This window comes from Falco punctatus (genome assembly GCF_963210335.1).
Source record: "Falco punctatus genome assembly, chromosome: 7".
In the NCBI taxonomy this organism is placed as follows: domain Eukaryota; kingdom Metazoa; phylum Chordata; class Aves; order Falconiformes; family Falconidae; genus Falco; species Falco punctatus.
Genome location: NC_137587.1, coordinates 580,502 through 604,507, shown reverse-complemented (window position 1 = coordinate 604,507; position 24,006 = coordinate 580,502). Strand labels below are relative to the sequence as shown.

At 43.0% G+C, this 24,006-nt stretch overlaps 1 protein-coding gene across 2 annotated transcripts in view; it reads right to left on the bottom strand.

Moving 5' to 3' along the window:
- Positions 1-24,006, bottom strand: part of LOC308066883 (cytosolic phospholipase A2 epsilon-like) — a 33,677-nt gene that overhangs the window by 6,546 nt on the left and 3,125 nt on the right. For both annotated transcript variants that reach the window (XM_080394801.1, XM_080394802.1), the window contains exons 3-16: positions 17,252-17,324; positions 13,840-13,976; positions 13,239-13,370; positions 12,073-12,113; positions 10,949-10,991; positions 10,092-10,149; positions 9,593-9,759; positions 9,383-9,469; positions 8,229-8,266; positions 6,204-6,351; positions 5,164-5,300; positions 4,012-4,234; positions 2,434-2,548; positions 1,240-1,377 (exon numbers count right to left, since the gene is read on the bottom strand). In XM_080394801.1, the coding sequence (XP_080250927.1) occupies positions 1,240-1,377; positions 2,434-2,548; positions 4,012-4,234; positions 5,164-5,300; positions 6,204-6,351; positions 8,229-8,266; positions 9,383-9,469; positions 9,593-9,759; positions 10,092-10,149; positions 10,949-10,991; positions 12,073-12,113; positions 13,239-13,370; positions 13,840-13,976; positions 17,252-17,324 (1,537 nt within the window). The remainder of the gene's footprint in view (positions 1-1,239; positions 1,378-2,433; positions 2,549-4,011; positions 4,235-5,163; positions 5,301-6,203; positions 6,352-8,228; positions 8,267-9,382; positions 9,470-9,592; positions 9,760-10,091; positions 10,150-10,948; positions 10,992-12,072; positions 12,114-13,238; positions 13,371-13,839; positions 13,977-17,251; positions 17,325-24,006) is intronic.

Here is a 24,006-nt window from a genome sequence, read left to right as displayed (position 1 = left end):
GTTCAGGTCATGCTGCCATCGATTCTGCACCTAACCTACCCCACGGCTCTGCTGCACAGTATAGAGAGAAGAATGGGAGAGAAGTAAAGCAGAAAAAACAAATTAAGAGCTCAGATGACGCAGACATCACAAAAACATCCTTTGCATCCCTGTCTTCCTTACTACAGCTTCTCTTTTTCTGCATATGCTCTGGTCAGCTTTCACGCACCCTGAAGTCTTTCGCAGCAGGACGAACTGGCTCCTCAGCCATCGCCTTGGAAGAGCAGCTCCCACACCGCACTGCCTGAAGGCTCGCGGGTGCAGTGGGCTCCTGCTCCTCCGCACGCTTTTTTCCTCCATCCAAGATCGTCCCTCTCCGCCTCCGCACAGGGGCACTGGTGGCTTTGTTGACAACACGCAAAGCCACCATTTCATCTCCCACTGGAAATTTAAATATGTCTTCTAATTAGTCTGCCACAATTGGACTTCTTAATTTTCAGTGGGGCACAGAAACCAGTACATCACACACAGCATACAGAAAACAAATTTCCCAGTAGTGGGCCAGGTAAAAAGGGCCTACCCAAAAGGTAGTATTTTAAAGTTACTCCTTGGGATTACAGGCTATTTAACATCACAGCACGTTTACTGAAACCAAGGAGCTTCTAAGCAGCATGAGCACAAGAAGAGATGACTGAAATCCATCTCGCACTGCTCTGTGTTCACCTGCCAGTGATTCTGACTCCTTGCTAAAGGGATGTTATTACACAGCCCATCCATACAAGTCGGGGACCGGCCAGAGAGATTCGGAGACCCTTCGCTTCTGGTCTTACTTCTCATCCTGGGCAGCCTGCAGCTTTAGTGGGTGGGATTCTCCTGAACTTAAACCTCACAGTGGAAGCACAGCTGCAGGTTTCCTACTGTCTGAAAATTTTCTTAAGTTGGAGTGCATTCAGAGGGGAATCAGAAGAATAGCCAAAGAAGTGGGAACTATTCCTTACAATGAAAGAATTAAGGAGCTTTATCTATGCCATCTACAAGACACAACATTAAAAAGTCTGTGCATACCAAGATATTGACAAGAAACTGAAAAAAGGTGTGGGATTTTTTACTGTATTCTTTTGGACAAACTACCCCCACAAACTTCCTGGCAGGCGATACCACAGCAGCGTTCCATACGTTAGACCAGAAACTTCCACCCTCTGGTTAACAGCGTTGCACCCCTGCAAAGTGCCTCTGTGCCAGGACAACGTAATACATCACCTTGAAGGTAGCAGATCCGGGATTCGGGGAGTTTTTTTAGCAAGCGTCCCATGAAGAACTCGCTTCCAAAATGCTCTGTGCGAACGAACACGCCGTACTTCAGCAGTCCCACCTCGTAGGGGGTGAACTCCACCCACTCTGCAAGACAGCCACGATGGGACAGTTAGAGGGCTCCCACCCGGGTGCAGAGAGGGTGGCCAGGGCATACATCGGCCTGACTTCTGTTTGCTGCGCTGCCTTTGCAAAGCCTGGCTTACGCAGTCACGCTGCTCATGGTGGTGCGGGCAGCGGCACAAGGCACACGCCACCAGCCTGGCACGGCTCCAGCTCTTACACACCCTGTGTGCATCCAGGGCTCTCCAGCACACACAAGGTTTCGTCCTGCCCTTGCATACCCTCATCTAGGTGTAAGTACTTCCACTGTTTTCAATACAGTTAATTTAACTTCCCTTGAACAACGTGGTTATGTACAAAGACAGGTACTCAGCTCTTCAAAAACGAGTTTCTTGTAAGGGGCCAAGTCTACTTTTTATATGTGGTACTAAGATAGAACTGGCCCTTGACTTTCTCAGACATCCTCTCCAAATGAAGTGCAGTTGTTTGATATAACTGCAGCATGAGCAAACACTGGGACAGAAAGGCCATGGTCTACAATTTCCTTTTCCTTCAGAAGTGATTCTTTTTTTATTATTATTTTTTTTTTTTAACTCAACCATAAAATATCTGGTCTGGATTCCTCTCTGCCTCTTCTCCTCCTCCAGCTGATTCTCCTCACGGAAAAAAATAACCAAAACAATGAGCAAAAGAAAAGATTCAGTTGGGAGTAGGTTGGATGCTTTCCCAAACTTTATCATAAGTACGTTGTCCTTCTTCATATTGAAACTGGGCACTGACAAAAAGCAGTATTTAATTCCTGGACAATTCCAATACTTCTTATTCTATATGGATCAGATAATATTTAAAAAGCGGCCTTTCTGGTAGGATCTCAACTGTGTATGTCTATAGACAGTGAAACACTGATCTCAAAAAGCTCCTGTATTAAAACTATAGGGCCTGGAGGTGATGGCTATGTCTCCAAAAAGCAATTAACACACTAAGACTGTTTTCTCAAAGTGCTACCAAGCAGAGAAAAATGAATCACAGGAATTCAGATGTCAGTTTCAGCCACACAGGGCCAAAAAACATCATTCTTACCTTTGAAATCATGGGTGCTGTAGCTGTCCCGGACACTGACTGACACATAGATGGGCAGTGGGTTCTGGCCATCACACAGTGCTTCTCGCTGCTCAGAAAGTTTGTGGGGGTCTTTCTGGTTTTGAAGAAAAAACAGTTATGTCAGAAGAGACAGAAACTAGGCATAGTGAATTCAACTGCCCCAGTGCTGAAGGAGCTGCGTGGCTCTGCCCACAGTGTGCAGGACGTGCCATGGCAGCTCCACTGCACAGACCACTGCAGGCACCCACCTGCCAGTAACAGACCAGTCTCCCAGGGTCCAGCCTGACTTTGTGCATGGATTCACAAAAAGATGAGGACAGGGAAAACTACTTCTGCATATATGTCTGTACGTACTAGCAAGTACTGCCCTGGCAAGCGGGAGAAGGGGCAAGGTACCACTTAGGATGAGGAGTGTAGTGAGCAGTCCTCGCTCTCCTGGGGTTGAAGGAGCAAGTTGGCATTGAATTTCCTTTCTTGGTCCATGATAGCTGTCAGTCCAGCCTTACAAGGGGACTGGAATTTGGTAGCAAATTATTTGCATCCCACCCAGCTTCCTTTCTGGAAAAGCGTATTCTCATTGAAGAGGTTTATAAAAAACATAAAATCTCATGAACTGCTGACAAATTTAAGAGCAGCTATTTCTGACAGATTAGGAAGAGGTTCGTGGTTACACAGCAATAGCCAGCACTGCTCAAAGTGAAAGATGCTTGCCTAGACTGCGATGAGGACCTCATCTAGCTGAAATTAAAGGAGGCGCAGCTATTCAGTTTATACCTTTGCTTAATATTTAGTATTCCTCTCTGTATGTATTTATTTTCTGTTTACATGTATATAATACTATACATGTACTTGTATAAAAATAAATAAAATCAAATCAATGGCTGAATGACTGCATCGTTTCTGCCCCCACCCGAAGGACACTTTTGTTCAATCCTCAACCACTTGTCCCTCCCCACTTCCCCAGTGCCAAAGCACACATCCTTGAAGCGTGGTCCAGCTAGAGAGAAGAGGGAGTGAACTGCTGTACTGCAGGAGTAGAAACCACTTCAAATAATAGAAAAGCAAATTTGTTATTGCTTGTAAAAATTAATGTCACTTAAACTAGCTGTTGCCCAAGCAGTCCTTCTCAGCAGAAGTAAAATATGCACTTCCTACAGTGTACCTGCAGATCAAGTTACCTGCCAGTGGATGCAAATCACCAAACACTTCAGCTGTTTAGTACGTGCTCCAGATAGTTTTCACACTGCTGAGATTACTCTGCTTTGCACCTTGAACTCTTTCTGCATACATAATCTGCATCTTAGGCAGACTACCCAAGATAGCCTCAATTTTTATTTAAATACCAGCCAGAGTTCAAATGGCTGCATCTACAACCTAATTTATAAACACACAGGATGCATTTCTCCCTAGGCAGACTACTAAAGGAAATGAAAAAAATTGAGTTTGTTGATGTGGAGAACTTCACTTGGTTTTGACACATGTTCTCTGAAACTGATTCCTCTCCATTCACTTGAAGAAAAATACATGGCTCTCTAAGAAATAGAATATGCATCATACCCCATCATTCAGTAAGTACTCAATCATGAGCCCCCAAAGATCTATAAATGATGTCCTGTATCCCTCTTCTTTCCGCTGACAAAGCTGCTTGTTGTAGTATTTCATGCGATCCATAGAGAAACAGCCCATCTTGCATTTGGTCGCTTGCTTCTGGGCTTCACCAATATGCGAGTCCAGGTCCTTCTGTGACCAATAGGCATCTCTGTATAAGTTGGCCATGGTCCTGGAGAAACACAGTACAGACAGAAAAAGTTAAAAGGAGAAGAAAAAAACAAAACAAAACAAAAACTTGAATTTTGTGCCTCCAGACATTCTATGACTGTTTTAAAGATGGTCCCGAAGGATAAAGTATTTCTTTTTATGTTCTTCAGGGTTTTTTTCTAAACAGAACTGGCAGCAGCTTAAGGGATAAAATTGCCAGGTGTGAACATCAGTACATTTCTGAAGCACAAATTAGGTAGAAAGTTATAATAATGAATTTTCTTTGCTTGTTTTCTAGAACCATATAAATCAGTTCACACCAGGTGCTGTCTCTTGGCTTTGTATCGCTTAAGTGTTAATCTTATGTTATCATGTGCTTTATTTTAATGCCATCTTCTATTTTATCAAACATCCCTACACATGGGACCATCAGATGTCGGGCAGTGGTGCGTCCTGTGAGCAGGGAATAACGCTGCCCTGGGGGACCCAGTCCTTTCCCAAACTGACAGGTTGCAGGAGTAAGTGTGCACTGTCCTGCAGTCTTCTCTGCATGACCAGTTAGAAAGCAGAGCCAATCTCAGAAGTTACTGGGAACAACAACAACTGGGACATCAGTGGAGAGAGAGAAAGAGCGCGCAAGAGGCATGACGCTATAGGCATCCATAGTTACATCCGCAGCAACTACTTCTTTAGAAAACATTCGTATAAGTGTAGTTGTCATACATGTATTTAACTGCTGCAAATATGAAGTTGAAAAAGCACAGTGAAGAATTGCTAATAAAAAAATGCTGCATCAGATCGAGCTAATATTTAATGGCCTGTTACTGAGAAACAGCTTGTTCTACAGTATTTGAAGGAAATCTCCAGATCTTGTCTGCTTTCAGAAGCTCCTGTCTGGGGCGGCATCACCCTCAAAAAGACTGGTCACACCTCCTGCACGGGCTGGCTTACCACGTGGTGCCAGACAGCCCGCTGATGTATGTTACGCAGTCCAGGAGATTTAGTTTCTTGAGTCCCATGAGGCTGCCATATAGTCCTGTCATTGACTTCAGTCCTCCACCAGTTGTGATGATAGCCACAACGGGGACCTGTTGGGCAGAGGAGAATGGGACATTCACACCAAAGGCGCTCAGCATCACATCCTGGACCGCAATGGGCTCTGGCCACCACACCCAGCCCAGGTTCCGATCTCAGAGCCTGGGTCCCTTTTCACAAGGAAAGCCTTCAAAACCAAGCAATGACTGCTACTGCTGCTTCACCTTGGATAAACGTGGGTCCAGAGATGAAACCAAACCTGGGTTCTTGCCTATCTTGCCACAGATGAACAAGAAAAAACCCTTCTGTGGAGGCAAGATGTATTTTCTCTACATTTCCCACTCCCTTGCCACTTTTTTCTTATTTCACATATCTACTACTACTGTATGAAAATGCACATGCCAACATCATGAAGAAATACACTCGGCTCACAGCCAGTGCTGTTAAGCTACCCTCATCAAATGCTGTTATTCTTCAGTATTGTGAAGTTACTTTAAAATACTTATTTATTTATTTTAAGGAATTTTGAAACTGCAAGAAAGGGAAGATTATTGTAATTACTCGGAGATGTTTACCCTAAACTCTCACAAAATGATAAAATTTGAATAGGGGAAGAAATCTTTGTTGTGTAATGTATTTGATATACACACAGTATTTCTGAACCAAGCCACTTGCAGCATGGGATGGTAGGGATGAACACACCTCAAATCTGACCAATTAAAAATTGACAGCCATGAAGGATGCAAATACTGCAACTAGTTTTTTCTTGCAGTAACAAACTGCAAGCAGTAAAGTACATTTGCAGCAGAAGCGAATGTACTTAAGGCACAGGAAGAAGCTGGCACTTGCACAACAGATGTGTGGCCCATTTTTGCTGACCACTCATCCAGAAGAGTACATGAAGGCACTAGAAATACAAGACCTACACACACACACACTCCCCAACACACACATACTTCACAATCCAGCAGATCCCGTTGTAAGTGAAAAACATTTTTCAAGGCACTTGCTACGTATCTCTTTCTTTTCCCCAGGAAAGCCATCTCTTCTGAGCATAAGTCAAACCCAAAGCGCATGTCCAGGTCTTGGTGGCATGAACAATTACTAAGATAAAAACAGGTAGATTTTACATATTAACACACTCATATCAATCTCAGGACTTCAATCAAAGATAACATACAGCACCCTTCCCTTCAAACAGGGTGATGCAATGTGGCATGAGCAAGAGAGAATATTCTAACTGCTTTTACAGGTAAGAAAGCTTACTTCAATTAGTAAACTAAACCAGTGGCATTATACCCCGTTATTACTAACTGGTAAAGAAACAACATACAGAATTTACAAATAAAATGAAATATTTAAATTAATATTCTAAACCCAAAATAATTACAAGTTTAGAAAACCTGTGCAAAAAGTGAGCATATTGGTTCCCATTTCACGAGGTATTTTCTCATTCTAAGACTAACATAAAACCCAGTTTTCAAATGTTGGTATTTCCAGCCTGAAGGAAAACTCTCTTTCAAGCAATTCACGTGGAAAGGCATCCCTTTCTAGCAGTGAGCATCACTGAGGAGAAAACCCACCCACCCGCCTGCCGGGGGGGATGACCTCAGTGACACCCAGCCCCAGGATGGATGGAGGTGGGTCACTCAGTTTAGTAGGGCAAGATTTCACCCCAGTTGCTCTGACCTGTCTGCACTTGCACAAGCTGTCTCACAGGATAGCACTGGCAGTTGTATTTCATGTCAACCTTGACTCAAAAATTGTAAAGCACAATACTCCTCGGAGGAAGATTTCATTTGCATGGATTTCAAAATTTAGTAAGTCACTCCTTAAAACTCAACCGTTATAGCTTATTACCCTGGGGATTTGTGCTCTTCCACTCAGTAACCTCCCTCCTGTCTCTTCCTGCCCCGTGCCTACAAGACATCAACAGGCAAGAGACCTGGCATGGTGTCTTCAGGCCAGAGCTAGCCACGGACCCCCTGGCTGGCCAGGCACTGTAAAGTGGCAGGGTTTTGCTTTTTCGTTCAGTGACAGAACTTCTCTCTCCGAGTTCATAATTTCAATGAAAGCAGTAATGAAATTTATTTATGAGATTGCTCCACCATCAGATTTGGATAAAATCAGCCAAATGATCACAACGGTGTTTGTGAATGAAGACACACAAGGGGACTTGAGTTAGGTGGAGCTGCAAAAGCCAGTTTCCATTGTAAATCAAGGTACAAACAAACTGCTTTTGAAGTTAACCAAAAGTAAAATAAGTAAGCAGGAAGTATTTTCCCTGTTCTGGAATAACTCCCGTTTTCCCATTGTCATTGATCACTTGCCTTTCTGAAAAGAGTGACAGAAAACCGTTTGAATTCAAAATTAAGTTATTTTTCCCTTTTACTTCCTAGTCAGACACATGCAATAAAGACCAGTTTGCCCAGTTCTGTGTTACATATGGCTACGGATACCATGAAACATCTTCATATTTACTGATGAGAATTAATGAGCACATCTATAGATGTCAAATCACCAGCCGCAATGACTACCTTAGTTTCTACTCAATATAGAGTATAACTGGGCTTAACAGAATACAAGGTTTATCACTGCCAAATATTGACAGTTAAGAAAAAAATAAATGTTCACAATTCCCGATCAAGTGTACTGTTTACTTCTGCCTATTCTGTTTGGGTTCTTTTTAGTCTCCTTTGTTCTTTTCGTGAATTTCAGAGACTGGCATTGATCAAAAATAACATTCTGTCATCAGAAGGAAAGGGATAATGCTAAAATAAATACATGGTTATCAATGTTTACTGATTAAAGCCAAATCTTCCTAAGGCTAATTATGTATAATATACTGTGCATGTATCTTATGTTTTATTCAAAGCACATTCTTGTGTTCAGATTAAGAATGCCTGCTTGTGTCATTTCCATGTGGCTAAAACAATGTCAAAATCAATAACCCAGATCTTTAGGAATAGAAGGTCTCTTACCAGCTTTGTGCTCTCACATTCAAGTCAAATCTTTTCTCCTGGAAAACAAGAATGCGTACTATAATTATTTTTATCTTCATTTCAAAATTTCTTCTTTTTTCCCCTTTCTGTCCTGAGGGCCATAGCTTGACTTAGACCCCAGCAAGGTCTGGCGATTACAAAATTAAATGTCTGAAATCTCGGCATGTTTCCAAAAGTATTCGCTTATCCTCGGTGCAACATCCCTACCTACCTACAGATTCCAAATGACTCCAGGCTGCAGAAACCATTAAGTCCTGGTAGAGGAGGTTCCTGAGACTCATACAGTAGGTCCTATTTCCTGTATTATTCACAAGCCTTCTGCAGCATCCTGAAACACCATTTCTTGTACATTTCCCGTTCTTTATGCTCTAATACACAGCAGATATTTGACATCCTGGCCACAGTCTCACAGTGAAGAGACTTCCAAGACTTCATCCTGTCTTAAAATTGTTATTGCAACCTTCTTGTTAACTGACAAAAAGTGCCCTGTTCAGACAGGATATTTTAATGGCCCTAAAGTCTGATCTCTCGTACTTCTTTCACAACGTAACTAATATTGGGACAGGTTGTCGCTAGTAATCTGGAAATCTGTAGCAGAAACATTTTTTTATAGTAAGGCTCTTTTTCTTCTATTAATTTCATTCAAAATTATACATCACATACATCTACTTCAAGCAATAGACTCACTGATTTTTTTAAAATCTATACGCTATGTCTAATATTTTCAATATATTTTAATATACAGTCCTTTGAAGTACATGGCTTACTAAAGGGAGGTTTATCGACTTTTCCCCCAGCTTGTGTCTGAGGAGCAATTTTAGTTTGAACTCTAAGCAAGGGAGGGGTCAGTGAGTCTTTGGGTAAACAGGGAGAGAGGTACTGAAGGAATCACCACATTTTCTGACATCCTTGTTCGTCTCTGTATCCAATACTGGCACATAATGGAGATTAATGAAGGGACAACCTGCTTCTGTGGAGAAAACGGCTGAAGAAACAAAGCTCCTGTTTTTTTTAAGTTCTGAGATAAAATCAGAACATTTCTGATCCTCTTCGCAGCCACCTGGGCCAATATTATGGGGATTAGTTTCTACTTAAGTGACCTTTTATTCCTAACAGCTAGAAGTGATGCTTACCTCTGCAATGGTCATTTTCCTTCCCATAGGCAGTGAATTCAGCATCACAACTGGGGAGCCCGTCTCTGTACTGTACTTACAGGTCCACTAGGAAAACAACATGCTTTAGGACAAAAACAGTAAATGGGTTTGCCCTCTCCCCCTCCTCCCACTCTCTAGTCTAGAGAGACACTCATGATCAGCTCATCATTAAGGCCACTTCCAACATACAGGGTGGTAGTGCCTCTTCTTTGGCAACATGACATCCAGCGTTGGCTCCGCATACTTGATATAGTGGAACTTAGTGGGGCCTGACGGGCTGACCACTCCATCAGGGCCCAGAGTGATATCCTGTGTCCCCTCAAAGGAGCCCTTCACAGTGAGGGAAAGCTCTTTCTCTAAAAAAGCAAAGCAAAAGTTGCAAGAAATATCACAATGATTTTACCAGAAAATTGTGCAGTCTTGATTACAAGTGGGGTACAGCAGGCAGAGCTGGAGATGTTGGACCACAGCTTTGTGTAGCTTTAATGCAGATCTAACAGACCTTATTTACATATACCTAAGGGATTGCAAGATGCAGTCATTGATGTTTGTAACAACCTAATGTGTTTACCTGGTATTAATTGCACTGAATATTGCAAATACTATGTAATCCATTGTATTAAAAGGGGCACCCGCTCATCAGTAAGCATGCAGTTATTGGTAAATAGATAACAAGCAATAACCTCACTTGATTTTTGCTGCATCTTCTCTGCCACTTCAACTTCCAAGCAGCATAGTTCACGACACTGTAAAAGACAGAGAACAAGAATTTGTGAGAAAGATCATCACATCCCAACCTCGTACAGGGAACTGTGAATCACTCCTCTTTTGGACATGTCTAGTTACTTGAAGTGCCCAATTCCCTGGCATTTCTAGGCTTTTGCTCAATAGTCACCAACTAAGAAAAAAGAAAAGCTTTGGAGGAGTTGTAAAGCATCCTTCAGTGACAATGACATATGACTGGGCACAGTACGAGGAAGACAGCCACGAGTCTTTTCAGAATAGTAGCATAGATACGAAGGATGAAACTGGGAAAAACATAAATGAAACTCTTCATCTCTCAGCAATGTATCTAAGTAGTAGAAACGGTTTTCTGAAGAAACATTGCTATTAATATGTTGGGTTAAGTTTTATGGTACTCACTCTTCCTTCACATAAAGTAATTATGATAGGTCAATACTTAGTGCTGAGGTTACCCACCAGGCATGGCTCATCTCCCAGGGGAGGAAAGGGCTGGGTAGACTATCAGCAAGTGGCTTCACAGTCTTTTTGCCATTGCACCTCGATGGCAGTACATTTTTTGAAGGGATACTGGTACCAGAGGAAAGCTCTGGGTGTGGTGTATTGAAACACAGGACAAATGGTAAATAATGGGATATCACCAATGAACAGTGCAATAAAATATCCCATTCTCAAAGTATCTAAATAGGAAAGAGAGAAGAAAGAGAAAGAACTGTCCTACTGGCTTCTCTAACCCCCACCCTCACTTCCCCTTTATATTAAGGAAACACTTGTAGAAAATTTCTTGGGGAAAAAGATACGTACCACCAGCACTCCATTGGTAGCAATAGCTTCAAGGGGACCAGAACTGGGAAACAAAATTAAAGACTTCAGGGTTTTTTATATCAAACAAATGCCCACTCATCCTTGCCCAGGGTGTTACCCTTTCTCCCCGTTTGGAAGAATGGTGGCCAGAGGGACCCCAGCAGGTATGTAACAAGCTCCTTTCCATGCTTGCCTGGACCGAGCACTGCTCTGAGGGGACTTGCCTCTAAAGCTGTGGGATTTGTATATGGGTACTTTTTTGCAGTACGACCTCATGATCACCTAAAATGGAATCTGCGGTTATGTAGCTAAATTCTTCTCCTCACTGTAACATGTAAACTACACCTGTTTCAGAGGTACCATGCTAATACACCAGCACACCTCTATTAGGAAGCCCAGTCCTATGTATTTGCTGGTATGCAAACACAATCAAAGGGACACAGGGCAGCAGGTACCAATTACATGGGGGAATAAAAGCTTTCTAGATCATTCAGGTAAAGTCAGGAGGTAGTGTGGAGTGAATTCTGGCCTCAGCTCCACACTAATATGAGGCCTGACCTTAGGCTAGTTGCTTCATTTCTGCCATGCCTTAGTTACCTTGTGGCAACACAGAGACAAAAATACCGATTCAGGATGGCAGGCTGACCGTGCTGGAGGAAAGCCCCACAATAAAGCTTCCAATACATTGTCACTGTGTTGGGCAGAAAGAAATCAAAATGACTGGGACCAAAACAGTGCTGCAAGGGAAAACTGAAGGAGTCAGAGATATGCTGGAAACCTAACCAGGATGGTTCATCACCAGGAGTCTGTGCAATGCATAAGCTGAAACAGGCATGGAAAGACTGATTGACATGCATGCACACACACTCAGAAAGTCTTCTGAAATGTCCCCAGGTAAACAAATCCAACATTGTGGATAGAAGAAACGATGCTGGGAGGTGCGCCTTTGAAAGCAACTAAACTACAGAACAGGGTGGCTGGAGAGATCAGCCAGATGTCTGACACCGCAGGAATGATGTAACAGAAGTCTGGCAGTTTTACAGAAAACCCACAAAGCATGATGACTTCTTTGTTTTAGCATGTAATGATTTTTGCATGTTTTAAATAAACTGTATATCACTTACGCAGCCTCCAATTTGAACTCAACCTCTAGCTCCTCCTTGGCCTGAAAGCAAGAACAAGAAATCAAATTAAGTAGCTACACAATGCTTTCTCTCTGGTCTAAACCCAAGTCCCTGGTATGCAGTAGTGAATTAATTGGTTTCAATGCACATGTGGCCTGTGATAAATATTTCAGACTGGAAGGTCTGAAACAACATTTCAAACCAAAAACTTTCAAACCTCTTCACGGTATCATCAAAACAACCTGTACTTTTACCTCTTAGTGTGCAGCTGCTGCAGAAAGAAAATTTACAACTTTCTTTGTCTTCTGAATTCTACCTTTTTCTCCTAACTGTAGCTGGCACTGTCCTGCCACGACTTACTATCCTCACTATTAGCTTGGAAGTTAAAGGTACTTCCCACCCGTCACTTTAATACAATAAACAGAAAGCGGTATTATTGAGTGATTCAGAGTTACGGATGTGCGACCCCCTGTAAGGCAGTGTAGATACGTACGAGCTAGCTGTGAGTGACCTAGTCTGGGTACCAGAAGCAACCTGCCCATGGCAGCAATGAGTTGCATGCAAAGTATCTCACTGATCTCATCCATAAATCTCAAAGGAAATAAAGACTCTTTTCCCATTTTATAGATGGGAAACTGAGAAACAGAATAAATCAGTCATTCTGAGCTCCCAGACCACACTAATTCTGCTAGGCAAGTCAGCTGGCAAGGCCCTAGCTGAGATGTCACTGCAGAGGACAGTGCTGAGAATACAGAGGCAACTTCAACTTTGCCTTGAGGGTGAAAGTAGATACAGTCAAAGAGGCAGGGGGTAGTAGCTATGAATTACATGGGGGGAAAAAAAACACCTTACAGGTGATTATTTACCCTGCAACAGCTGTGCAGCCTTGGAGTGGCTCAGAGATAGCTCACAGTCAGATCCTTCCCCTACCTACTGCACTGTTTCAGTCATATGCTCTTTAATAATTTATAAAAATATTCAGAGGGGAGGCTCAGGCTCTCAAATCCAGATTTTTTTACCACTTTTTGTAATATATATTTTGAATAGTAATTCATGTACCCATTGTTGTGATGTCATCCATGGCAAATTCAGAAAGCTCACCCCAAGATTTTGAAAGTGTTGTATAATTCTCCACTGATTTAATTGCTTTATCTTTTTGCTCTCACCTCTGGGCTGGGCTTAAAATACAGGAGCACTGTTCTTTCAATTGGAAGTTTAGCGGTATCAAAGAGTGCACAGAGGAGATGGTCATCTGGAGTAGCAAAATCCTCATCATACACTGTCAGCTCCAGCACATTCTGGAATAAGAGGAAGAAAGGGGGTTTTTATAATTTCTATAGTCTGGACATCATTAGCTCTGCGGAAGAAGGAGTGTCAGGGATGTGCCTGAGTCGCAAAATGAAGAAATTAAGAAAAACACACTGTAATACAATATTTCTTCTTCCCTACTTCATTTTAATTGCTCTAAAGCAAGTCTTACATTGGCTATGCCTACACGACAACTTAGTTAACTCCCAGATTCTGTACCCATCCTGCACTGACCCACACAATCTCTCTGGTTTCCCCAAAACATCTATACCGAGCTCAGTTTCTGGCCTTCCTGAACAGGCACAGGAACTCAGTCATATCTGCTGTTTAACAATTTGAACAGTCCCTTGTCACGTGCCATCTCTTAAACAACTCCTGGGCACGGTTCAGGAGACAGATAGGGCCCACCATCCGCAAAAGTCTTCAGGCTGCTTCAAGCAGACAACTTTGTCTCCTTACCTTGACTTGGCTCTGGATCCTGAAGTAGAAGGTTTCATTCCACACCGGATTGTTGGAGTTTCTCACAGTTTTAGTGCGGGACTTTTCACTTGTCGCAGTTGGCAGCCACAAGGACACGTAGCAATCAGCCTCGCTTACTGGGTAGGGAAAGAGACAAAACAATTATTACTGTGGCAAAGTCCGTGGTGCTGCACGACACTGCGAAGGTTACTGCATGGTACCAACAGCACGTATGCGTTATTTGAAGACAAATGCCTGATGTAATGTAGCTCTTTTCAAGATACCCTTCCGAGAAGGAAAAAGCACAGACAGGTGATGTAGAACAGGAGGTGTTTTCTATTCTTCCTTGTATAAGTTACAGACAACAGCAACGTTATTATGTATAAAAGAGGTGAGAATTTCCTCTTCTAGTCAGCCACTTTCTTCAGTTCCTCAACCAACAAGCTTTCCTGCACTCACGTGTGCATGCACACATGATAACCCCCAGCTGCTGTCTGATGAGGGGCCTGGGAGCCTCCTCCACCTTTTGAGAACAACTCAGAAGGTCTCCATTTCTGCCTTGCCTCGAGTGATTTACTTGGTGAGCGTTGTAAAAGCAGCTGCAGAACCACCCCTGTTGTAGCAGATGTCAGAGGCCTCCTTCCAGAAGGAGTTAACTGAATTAGACATTGGATCTTAACTAATTGCCACCTTCAGGAAGAGAAGGACTGTCTCCTCCCAGAAACGCACTGGGAGAAGGTTAGTGAAGGATACTTGATTGTATTTCTCAAAGGCACTCAAATTATTATCTCAAATGGCCACAGCCAAAAATGCGATGTACTGTCTGCCAAGGTAATGAATGCAATGTTTCCTCATGCAGGTTACACAAAATACTTCAGCACCTTGAAACTCTCTCTTACACAGTTCTTAGCAATAAAATCATCAGGTATCATAGAATCATTTAGGTTGGGAAAGACCTTTAAGATCATCAAGTCCAACTGTTATCCCAGGACTGCCAAGTCCACCGCTAAACCATGCCTAATGCAAAAGGTAACTGACTTTAAGAATGGATGTCCTTTGATATGAGACTTTTGAGAAAGACAAGTGATAGCAGCAGTAAGTGGAGAAGACACTTCAGCAGCAGGCGAAGATTCTGCAGGTCGATCAGGAGAACAAGCTCTTGCACATCACCTTGTGGGGAAAGGCAGAAACTCATCTGGCTGCAATAGGAGCTTTTTCTTGTCTTCTCCTTTTCTTTCCTTCTCCACCAGGTTTTGTCAGGTGTCCCCCTACAGCCACTGGCTCTATCTCAAACCGGGTGGAGGCTGCATTTTATGTTGTTGAAAGTGTACTTGGTTCAAAAAAATCTTGCTACTTTTCTGTCTGAGTCAGAATGAAGAACTGGAATTCATAAATGCTTAAGAAATTACATAATGCATCGTGATAAGTCAACCGACATCTTAATTACTCACTTTCTGCTTTTTAATATTTTAACACAGAAATGGAAAAAAAAAATTTAATTCTATCAAATTTTTCCTTAAAAAGTTGTGGAGAAATCAACACATTTGTGCAGAGTAAAAAAAACAGTATTCCTCTAATGAAAAAATTTGTTTGGAAAATATTCAGTGGGCCCTAGCCCTCTCCCTCACCTGCCCTTTTCCACCTTCCATATCTTATTTTGGATCAAAGAACCTTCTCCCTCCTATTCTTTTTTGTAGAGATAGCTTCCACGTCCTCCTCAACAATTTCCCTTCCACTCTTAAGATCTGTAGCATATTTAGTCCCTTTGGATGTAAAAGTTGTTTCAAATTTCTTCTTGTAGGTGGTGCCTTCCTACAGCTCCTTCTGTTACTCCGTTTCCTGAAGTGTCAGAAGCTTTTGCCGATTATATTCCCCTCAGAGAACTGTATGAGCATTGATTTAACTCAGTATGATTGTTTGTTACTTTTTTTTTTATCTGGGAAATTCTATGCAGATAGTAATGCTTTGAAGAATTTTCACACTGCAAAAATAGGTATTTGAATATGTGTGGAGATCCTAGAAGTAACGATACCGATTTTGAAATGTTTTAAAAGTAATTCTGCACAACTTCAGGTTTATCGTCAGAGATCATTGTTTCAAAGACTGTTGGCTGTTTGGCTGGCAAAGTACTCTGTTCTACCGATGTGATTCGTCATTCTTGTATCTTAACTGTACTCTGAGATACAAAGCATATCAAGCAGTCCTTAATTATACGAGCAGATGTAGGCAAACTAGTCAGCTGTGTATTTAATGCAAAATATTGCTTCAGTTTTGCTTGCACAATCTCTTCCTACAACCTAGTTATTTGTGATTTTGTCTTGCTACCTGACACGCAGAAGATCTGAGACAAGCCCTTGATGAAACCTTTCTGTGTTATTGCATCATCACACACGTGCCACAGCCGTGGACCAGCAGGGAGGTGATCTAAGATACAGCTAGTATATCTCCAGAGCTGTGACACACGGAAGTCCTCTGATACGCCTTCCAGAAAAAAAAAATGTGACAACCACAGATAAGATGGGAACGGTACTGCATGGTAAATGCAGATTTTCATCTTTCAGAACATTTTCACTGGCCCTTCCTGTGCAAGAGGCTATATTGCTGATTGCTGCTGCTCACAGTGAAACAGGAGACTCAAGAGCAATGGGAGGGTTACACCATTTTCCTTCTACGCTTACCCTAGAGCTAGTTTCAGCATCCTTTCACAAGCACTCACGTAGCTGTACCGATTCAAACAAGACAAACTGTTAACTTGTCTATTTTGTGTGAAACTCATCTCCTCGTTGCACATGTGGATAGTCCACGCCCTTTAACTAAACGGCAGCATTTTCCTTTCCTGCTCATTGCCCACCACTTTCCTGCCAAGTGACTCCCACTTGCACAACTGCAACACAGCTGCACGAGAGCATCAGGAAGGACAAGGCATCCAGCTCTCAGTCAGCACATTTTTTGACCATTACTTCAGGGTAACTAATAATGGCATTAGCCTGGTGGCAATGATTTTAGAAAGCTTTTTCTTGTTCATTTCATCTTTGTCAGAACCAAGATGGGGGGGTGATGAAAGAGTTTGCTCCTTGCAGCCACAGTTTCCAAGGTGCTACAACCCAACGGCGAAGTTACCCCTTGCTTTTGAAAGCACAGTATGCAGTCTTTTTCATTTACCCGTGTCCGAAACTCTCCTTTCTTTGGGAGAAAGTACTTATCCTCAAAAACACATTCAGGTCTTAAAACCAACCAGAAAGCACATAAATAACACTCAACAAAACAGCAGCAAGGACCGACTTGGTTTATAACAATTAGTTTACACAAACACCGGGCTACTTCAGAAACACTTGGAAAAGGTTGCTATACAATTACAAAAGAAAACTTGTTGCCTGTACTCTGAGAGACCACCAAGAATAAAGATACTCACAGGTGTCCACTCGCTGGAGATTTCTCATCCGGATGATCCTTACAGTCAGCAGATAGCAGGGAGAGGATTCTATCTGGAGAAGAACAGTACAAATTGGAATATGAATAAGCATCAAACATGCAAACCAACCAGCTGCTACAAAATAATACAGCTGGTAAAAATTGTGTCAACCATCTCACTATTCTGCAGATGAAAATCTGCAACATAAGCTACTGCTCTTAAAGAAGTCTTGTTATAATATATATATATTTCACTGTCTTTTTGCTGTGTTACTCAGAGCCTGGATTCCTCATCATAGCAGAAAAGAAAGGGATAAATCCCTTTCAACTGATACTGTCTGAGACACTTGCAAAACCCCTTGCTTTGAAATTGTAGCGTTTAGCTCTGAGGTAGCTAGAGTAAGTGTCTTGAATGGAGTAAATGCACCGGTGAGCACCATGGTGGAGCTGTCAAAACAGCAGCAGTCTTACTCAAAGTCCCAGTCAAATCCCCTTAGTAACCACCCACAAGGTCCCATCGCATTGAAAAGGGTGCTGTGGAGAATATCTGTTGTTGCTGACTCTCATGGGAGAAACCTGAAGTACCACTCTCAAGAGACATGCTTTTGCCTTCTGCTTCAAAACCACAGGTTTCTCTTCCCCCCCCCCCATAATTGTAGGGGGAACACAGTAACAATAATCTGAGCTTTTGTAAATCACAACTCTGAGATACACCAATGGGTGTAAAGAATTAGGCACGGGCTGCCTTTAGGGAAAAATGAAGAACAGCACCACCCTCAAAAAAATCCTTAAGTTTGAAAGCGCTTAACTTCCTTTGGTCCTTTCGAATGTCTCAGCCATGAACTTCTAGAAAACAAGTCTCTCTAGATTTTGTGGCTGCAAAGACCTCTTCCTATTTATTATTAGAGGATAATGGGATTTCCTTCTTCTAAGGCAGGCAATTTCCTGCCAGTTCATTCCATAAAGCTGTCTCTGCTCAGACCTATTTGCAAAAGCCTGCTCTGACAAAGCCAATAAATAAATCAACATTTCCTGTGGCTGTGACACATGGCCATTTCCTCACACTCCTAGAAGCATCTCTACCTGCATAAGTGGTTACAGCAGAGCCCTCCAAATCATTCTTTTTGACAATGGCTATTTTTATCCACTGATTTCCTCTCATTTAGGAGCACCCTTCTATTTCTAAAGTACTTCAGAGACTTCCTAGAATGACTGTAAACAAGCACAAAAAGTAGATGTCACAGCAGATAGAGAGAAGCTGGAAGAACCTCATTCAAAACAATATGTGTAATGTTGCTGATTTTTTTTTTTTTTAATTTTATGAGAACAGGGCAATAAGGACCTTATTTTCAAATAGGCCTCCTTTATCACAACAAATTACTATTTCAATGTGTGTTTTAAGTCTTTCTTTGGTCTCCTAACACATGATGTTATGTTAAAATGTTTTTTTGCTGAGATCTTAAAAAGGGTTCCTGCTTTTACCCCTCCTGTATGTGTCTCAAGAATTCTTTGTTTTCTTCCTTTCTTAGTACTTTTTCATGAAAATCACCCTCAGCAATCTATCCACCTATTCCAAGTGCTCTCAAAGGAGAAAAAGCCTAACAAAAGCTGCAAAATTGGCAAACAACTGAATGGAGGGGTACATCCTCAGAACTACCCCGTGCAAGGACACTGGTTCACATTTCAGAAACCACGTAGCCATATTAATACACTTCTCCACCCAGTTAATTAACCCTTCTTCTCAGCTGGGTAATTAGCAAAGGTGGATCACTCCACTCACATGTTAGGAATGAGCCTGGGCACCTCAGCATATGCTCTACAAGGCAGAATCTGCATAAGCACTGGGCAATTCTTGCAGTCATTTATCTCCGGAGATTGCTCAAGGTGCTGCCAGCTCCTGGACCCGCTCCAGCTACACTTCCTCAGGCAAATGGCATTGCTTGAGTGAAAACCGATGGATTCAATATTTGCAAAGCAGTTTGAGATTCTTAAATAGGAGATATTAAGGAAGTGCAGTGGGTTGGGTTTTTTTAATGACTATTATACGGTTTGTGCCATCTGATAACCTGGTTCCCACGTAATGACTTTCTAATGTGTTAGCCAAATTTCCCCATCTGGCACGGGGAAATCAATTCTCAGAGATGCGGGTTTCACCAAAAGACTTACCAAAGTCACACACACACACACACACACAAAAATAAATCAGTGGCTTCATAGAAGCTACAGAAATAAAGATCTGTGCTTGCACCAGCCGGTTACCCGAGGAACAGGCAGCAGCCAGAGCTAGCCTTCCTGGAAGCCCCAGCACATCCCCATGGGGGTAGCAAAGACAACAAGGAGAGCAGAAATCCCCCAGTGATTAGGCCTGGCTAGTTCTACTGCTCCCAGGAGGATTTGCTATTTTACTTAATTCTGGTAACAGATTAAACAAAAGAAATGCATTTAAATAGCAACTGTGACAACGGTAACATGATGTACTAGGGTCTAGTTATACAAAGAAACTAGCAGCTATGCATATGTGAAGCAAAGGACAGAAGTTCTGTTATTCTGTTTACTTAAAATCTATTATGATTCCTTTAACAAAACAAGACTGCAGCTATGCCATGATGTCCCACCTACAGAGAGGTTTCCATCACAGCCTCGGGCAATGGAAGACCACAAGCAGCACCCTGCCCTGGGGCTAACAGGGACATGCTAGAACAACCATTTAGAGCTGTCACATTGTAGCTTTGCTTTTGAAAAAAATCAAGACTGATGTCCTCACTCTGTGAGTGTTTTACTGATTGTCACTCTGTTGGCTTGACTTCAGTTCAGTGCTTCCCAAGTTGTGCTCCTGTGCTTCATGTACAGGTGTGTATTATAGAACAGCTGCATGCAATACAGCACGCTGCAATGCCAGTGCATGAACAAGGCATACACTGCTAGTTTCTCTGCATTCCCAGGGAAACAAAGTTTTAGTGCAGTTTTCCAAACAACAGCTCCATCGAACATAGATCAGATCCCACAGTCTCTTCTTCCAATTTTCCACCACTTCCCATAAAAAAGTATAATATGATACCGGGCACCAAGGTACTATGTTGATCCGTCACGTGAATGATTCCAACTTTCTCCCACCTGGGTGAGTAACAATTTGAAAACAGCAGTTTCTCTGCCATGTGTGCTCTGGTGATGCAGGCTGTCTGCATTCCTGGCAGATTTGTGCCTCCTGTAGCTCTGTTCCAGCCCTCTTTAAAGTCATACTTACATTCAGATGTAGGTATGTGTGGCATGCATCCATCTTGAGAAGCACTGCTGTAAATTACTTCACCAGTTTAGCTGTAAAATACATCCTGTCACATCACAAGCAGCTGCAGAGTTCCAAAATGACAGTATTCCTTAATGAGACAAGGGTCCACAAGACCAGAGGATGGCTATTCTTCATCTTTTTTACTTGCTTTTCTTTCAGTACCTTTCTTCAGCCTTTAGGTTTCTTCATCTAACAGACTATTCCAGCATAGGTATTTCTAGCAGCATCTTCCCAGCTCGTGATACCAACGGCACAGGTGTTCACCACTCCACTATGCCTACTGTAGACTACCCCAGTCTCACAATTCCACAGCAGTACAGTCAAATGTATGCTGGGTCAATGCATATTTGGTATTCAGTGTTAGCTCCGTGTTTTACTATAGATGTTCCAGCAGGTAGCAGAATATTGTAGCTGCCTTCCCAAAACAGAGAGCAGTTATCCAACAACACTGATCCAGAGAGAATTTACTCTTGAATCTCCAGGGGCAGCCAACACATTCTCAGTCTTGACTGCTGCCCTTTTTAGATTGGCATTTATTCTAAAGCAATCACTATCAGAAAAATAATGCAGAGATTCTGAAATACATCTTCAGTGTGTGTGATGAAAACTATACCATCACCAAAAAGCACCTGTCCTCCAAGCAGGTGCTCAGCTGTTGCTTTTCTACATGAAATGCGGAATGACTTCCATCTGGTCTCATGAGGAGGGTGGCCTTTATCACACTGGATGAAAAATTGTGATAAGGAAGCAGAGAAAATCATGTGGCACAGTGTGCTGGTACCATTACCTATTCCAGTGCAACCGCACTACATGCTATTCCACAAGCCATCCTGCAAAGATCAGACAAGACTTAAAAATACTTTGAGGACAATCAGTTTACTTATTCAAGGGTTGATAGAAAGCCATTTCTATAGACCAACCTGAAAAAAATTGCGTTAGCTATGAAAACCATGAAAAGAGCTTCCTCTCTACTCATTCGTTTTTCCTGCAGTCACCCAACAACAATGTGTGTGTCCACTCCTATGTCACCTACCGGCACAGTGGCCTTTCCTGGCAAAGACGGCTTCCCTGCCTTGACCAAGGTCCTCCTGCATTCCTGGCCCCGAGGGGCATTCTGCCGAGATGAAATCACTCGCAGGATGTTACCAGGGCATTCCTTTCTTCTCTCCAGGTGCTAATTTAACTAGATGGTAGCCAGGGACCCAATCAAAAGAACTAAGAAGGCTTTGCTGCCGAGAGTGTGTCTAGAGCGTATTTCTCAGCAGTCTGAGGGTCCGGTTGCCTTAGAGATCATGCATCCTCAATTCTTTTGCAGTTGTAATCGGGATACTTCAGGCTGTGAACATCACTCAGTCAAGCCCTGCCCCAGCCTGCTAGAGCCTATCCCCCACTGCTGTGGGATGTGCCAGGGGACCCCACAGCGGCACATCCAGCGTCCAGCCACAGCTGCCTCGGAGAAGGAGCCAGGAAGGAATTTTCTTGCTGTTTCTCACCCTGCCCCTGGTAGCCATTGGCCGAGTGTTGTCAGCTGCTGTTTGAACATGTTTCTGAAGCTCTTCCATGTTCTTGATAAACCTGGGTTCCATGCTCGGAAAGAAGCTACTCTCATGCTTCCTTCCTTCGCCTCCTCCAGATGCTGGGGCTGCGTGTGGCACCTCCATCAAAGGCTGCAGGGCTCTGTGGGGTCTGGGACCACTGGCTGTTTTGCACAAGCAGCATGTTTCATGTTTTTTGTTAGTAACATAACCTCTCCAAATCAGACTGGCTCTTCACCAGCATTAGCAGAAGCCTTGGTTGGATATCGGTGAACGAAAAGCTCCTGCAGCTGGATGGAAACACTCCTACCACGCACACAGCCACAGTAACCCTGGTTTCAGTGAGGAAAATCTATGTGTGCACAGGAGCATGACAGGTATATGCAGGGCCGCAAGGATTGTGTCCTTCATATGATTGCTTCCTCATACATGTGTCCATCATGGGACTCTGGACATTTTCAAAGAATAAGACTGCGCTTGAAATTCATTTCCAAAAAGCAGAAATTCAAATATTTATCAAGACAACATGGATAGTTTCAGTGCACAAGGATCCCAGCTTCAGCACAGATCTATTGTTTGATAACTCCAGCTAGTTGCACAGACTTTTCAGTACTGTTAACATTGTCCTCCATCTTTTCGTGTTTCCAGATGTTTAACAACTGGATTTTTCTGATTTTGAAAAACAGGTCCATTTGAAAACATAGAGCACTCAACTGCATGTTCAAAATTATTTCTATATATATTCCAACTGCTGCTAGAGGAATAGCTAGATCCGTGAAAAGACAGAGCCCTCTTATACTGCTCTGCCCTTCCTAAGCAGAACAAATATGGAAGAAAGAAACTAGACTGAGCATTAACCAGCTAAGGGCTGAGAAGCACACCACCTGATTCCAGATAGCCATAAAATAGGTGTTTACATCTGACAGCTGTTAGTGATTTCTTGAGCCTCATCCTAAGGCAGATGTTACCACAGGCCATGCACCACCCTCTAAAAATCTCTACTTCTGGCTATTGATTCCCAATCTAGAGGTCTACCTCAGACAGATGTTTTACACCTTGTACATCAAACGTGGATAAGCCAAACCATATTTCAAAGTTATGAGCTGATGGGAAGCGGCCTCCTTTGACTTTGCAAGGTTCACTTTTTAAGTGGGAGGCATGCATGCCATTTCAGCAGTCCATATTTTAGGCAACCCCACACCACCACTCAGGGTGGCAGGGGAGGCACCTAGGCTTAGAACGGCTTCTGCAGCTGAGCAGAGCTGCTGCTGGTGCCACACTCCTGCAAGCACCATGGGGCTGAGGGTGGCTCAGGAGTTGCTGTCTCCTGCCTTTCCAGCTGCTGCTGAGACCAGGACTGGAGCTGCTCCCAACAGCAGGCTCTTGGCCTTGCGACCTCAGCTCCTGTTCACATGGCAGAGTCCAACCTGTATCAGAGGCAGCAGCTGCAGCCTCCCCCTAACCTCACCATGCAGCGTGGCAGCTCCGTGCTCTTCCCATGACCTCAGAAGCTGTATCCAGCTTCCAAAACCAAGCAGAAGCCAGAGCTGCTGTTCTGCACAAGGACAGGAGTTTGACTGCCCCTCTTCTGTTACAGGGCAGTCACTTCCTGGCAGGGAAGCGAGGTACAAGACATCTCACCCTTGTTAAGACATGGCTCATACCGAATTCAGAACTATGCATCCAATTTTTCCCCTCCCCTTCCCTCACATTAATTATTATATGAGACCTGCTGCAATCCTTAAAAATAAGCACTGATGTCTGAAATACCAGAGCTGGCTCTGCCTGCTGCTTTAGCATGGGGCAAAGTACCAGCCAAGGCCTGAATAACATAGATTCTTAATGCAGATGAAAATCAACATGTTGGCATAAAGGCACATGCAGTTGATGGGAAATGCCGTGGTATGTTTCTAACAGATGATGCCTCCTCTTAGC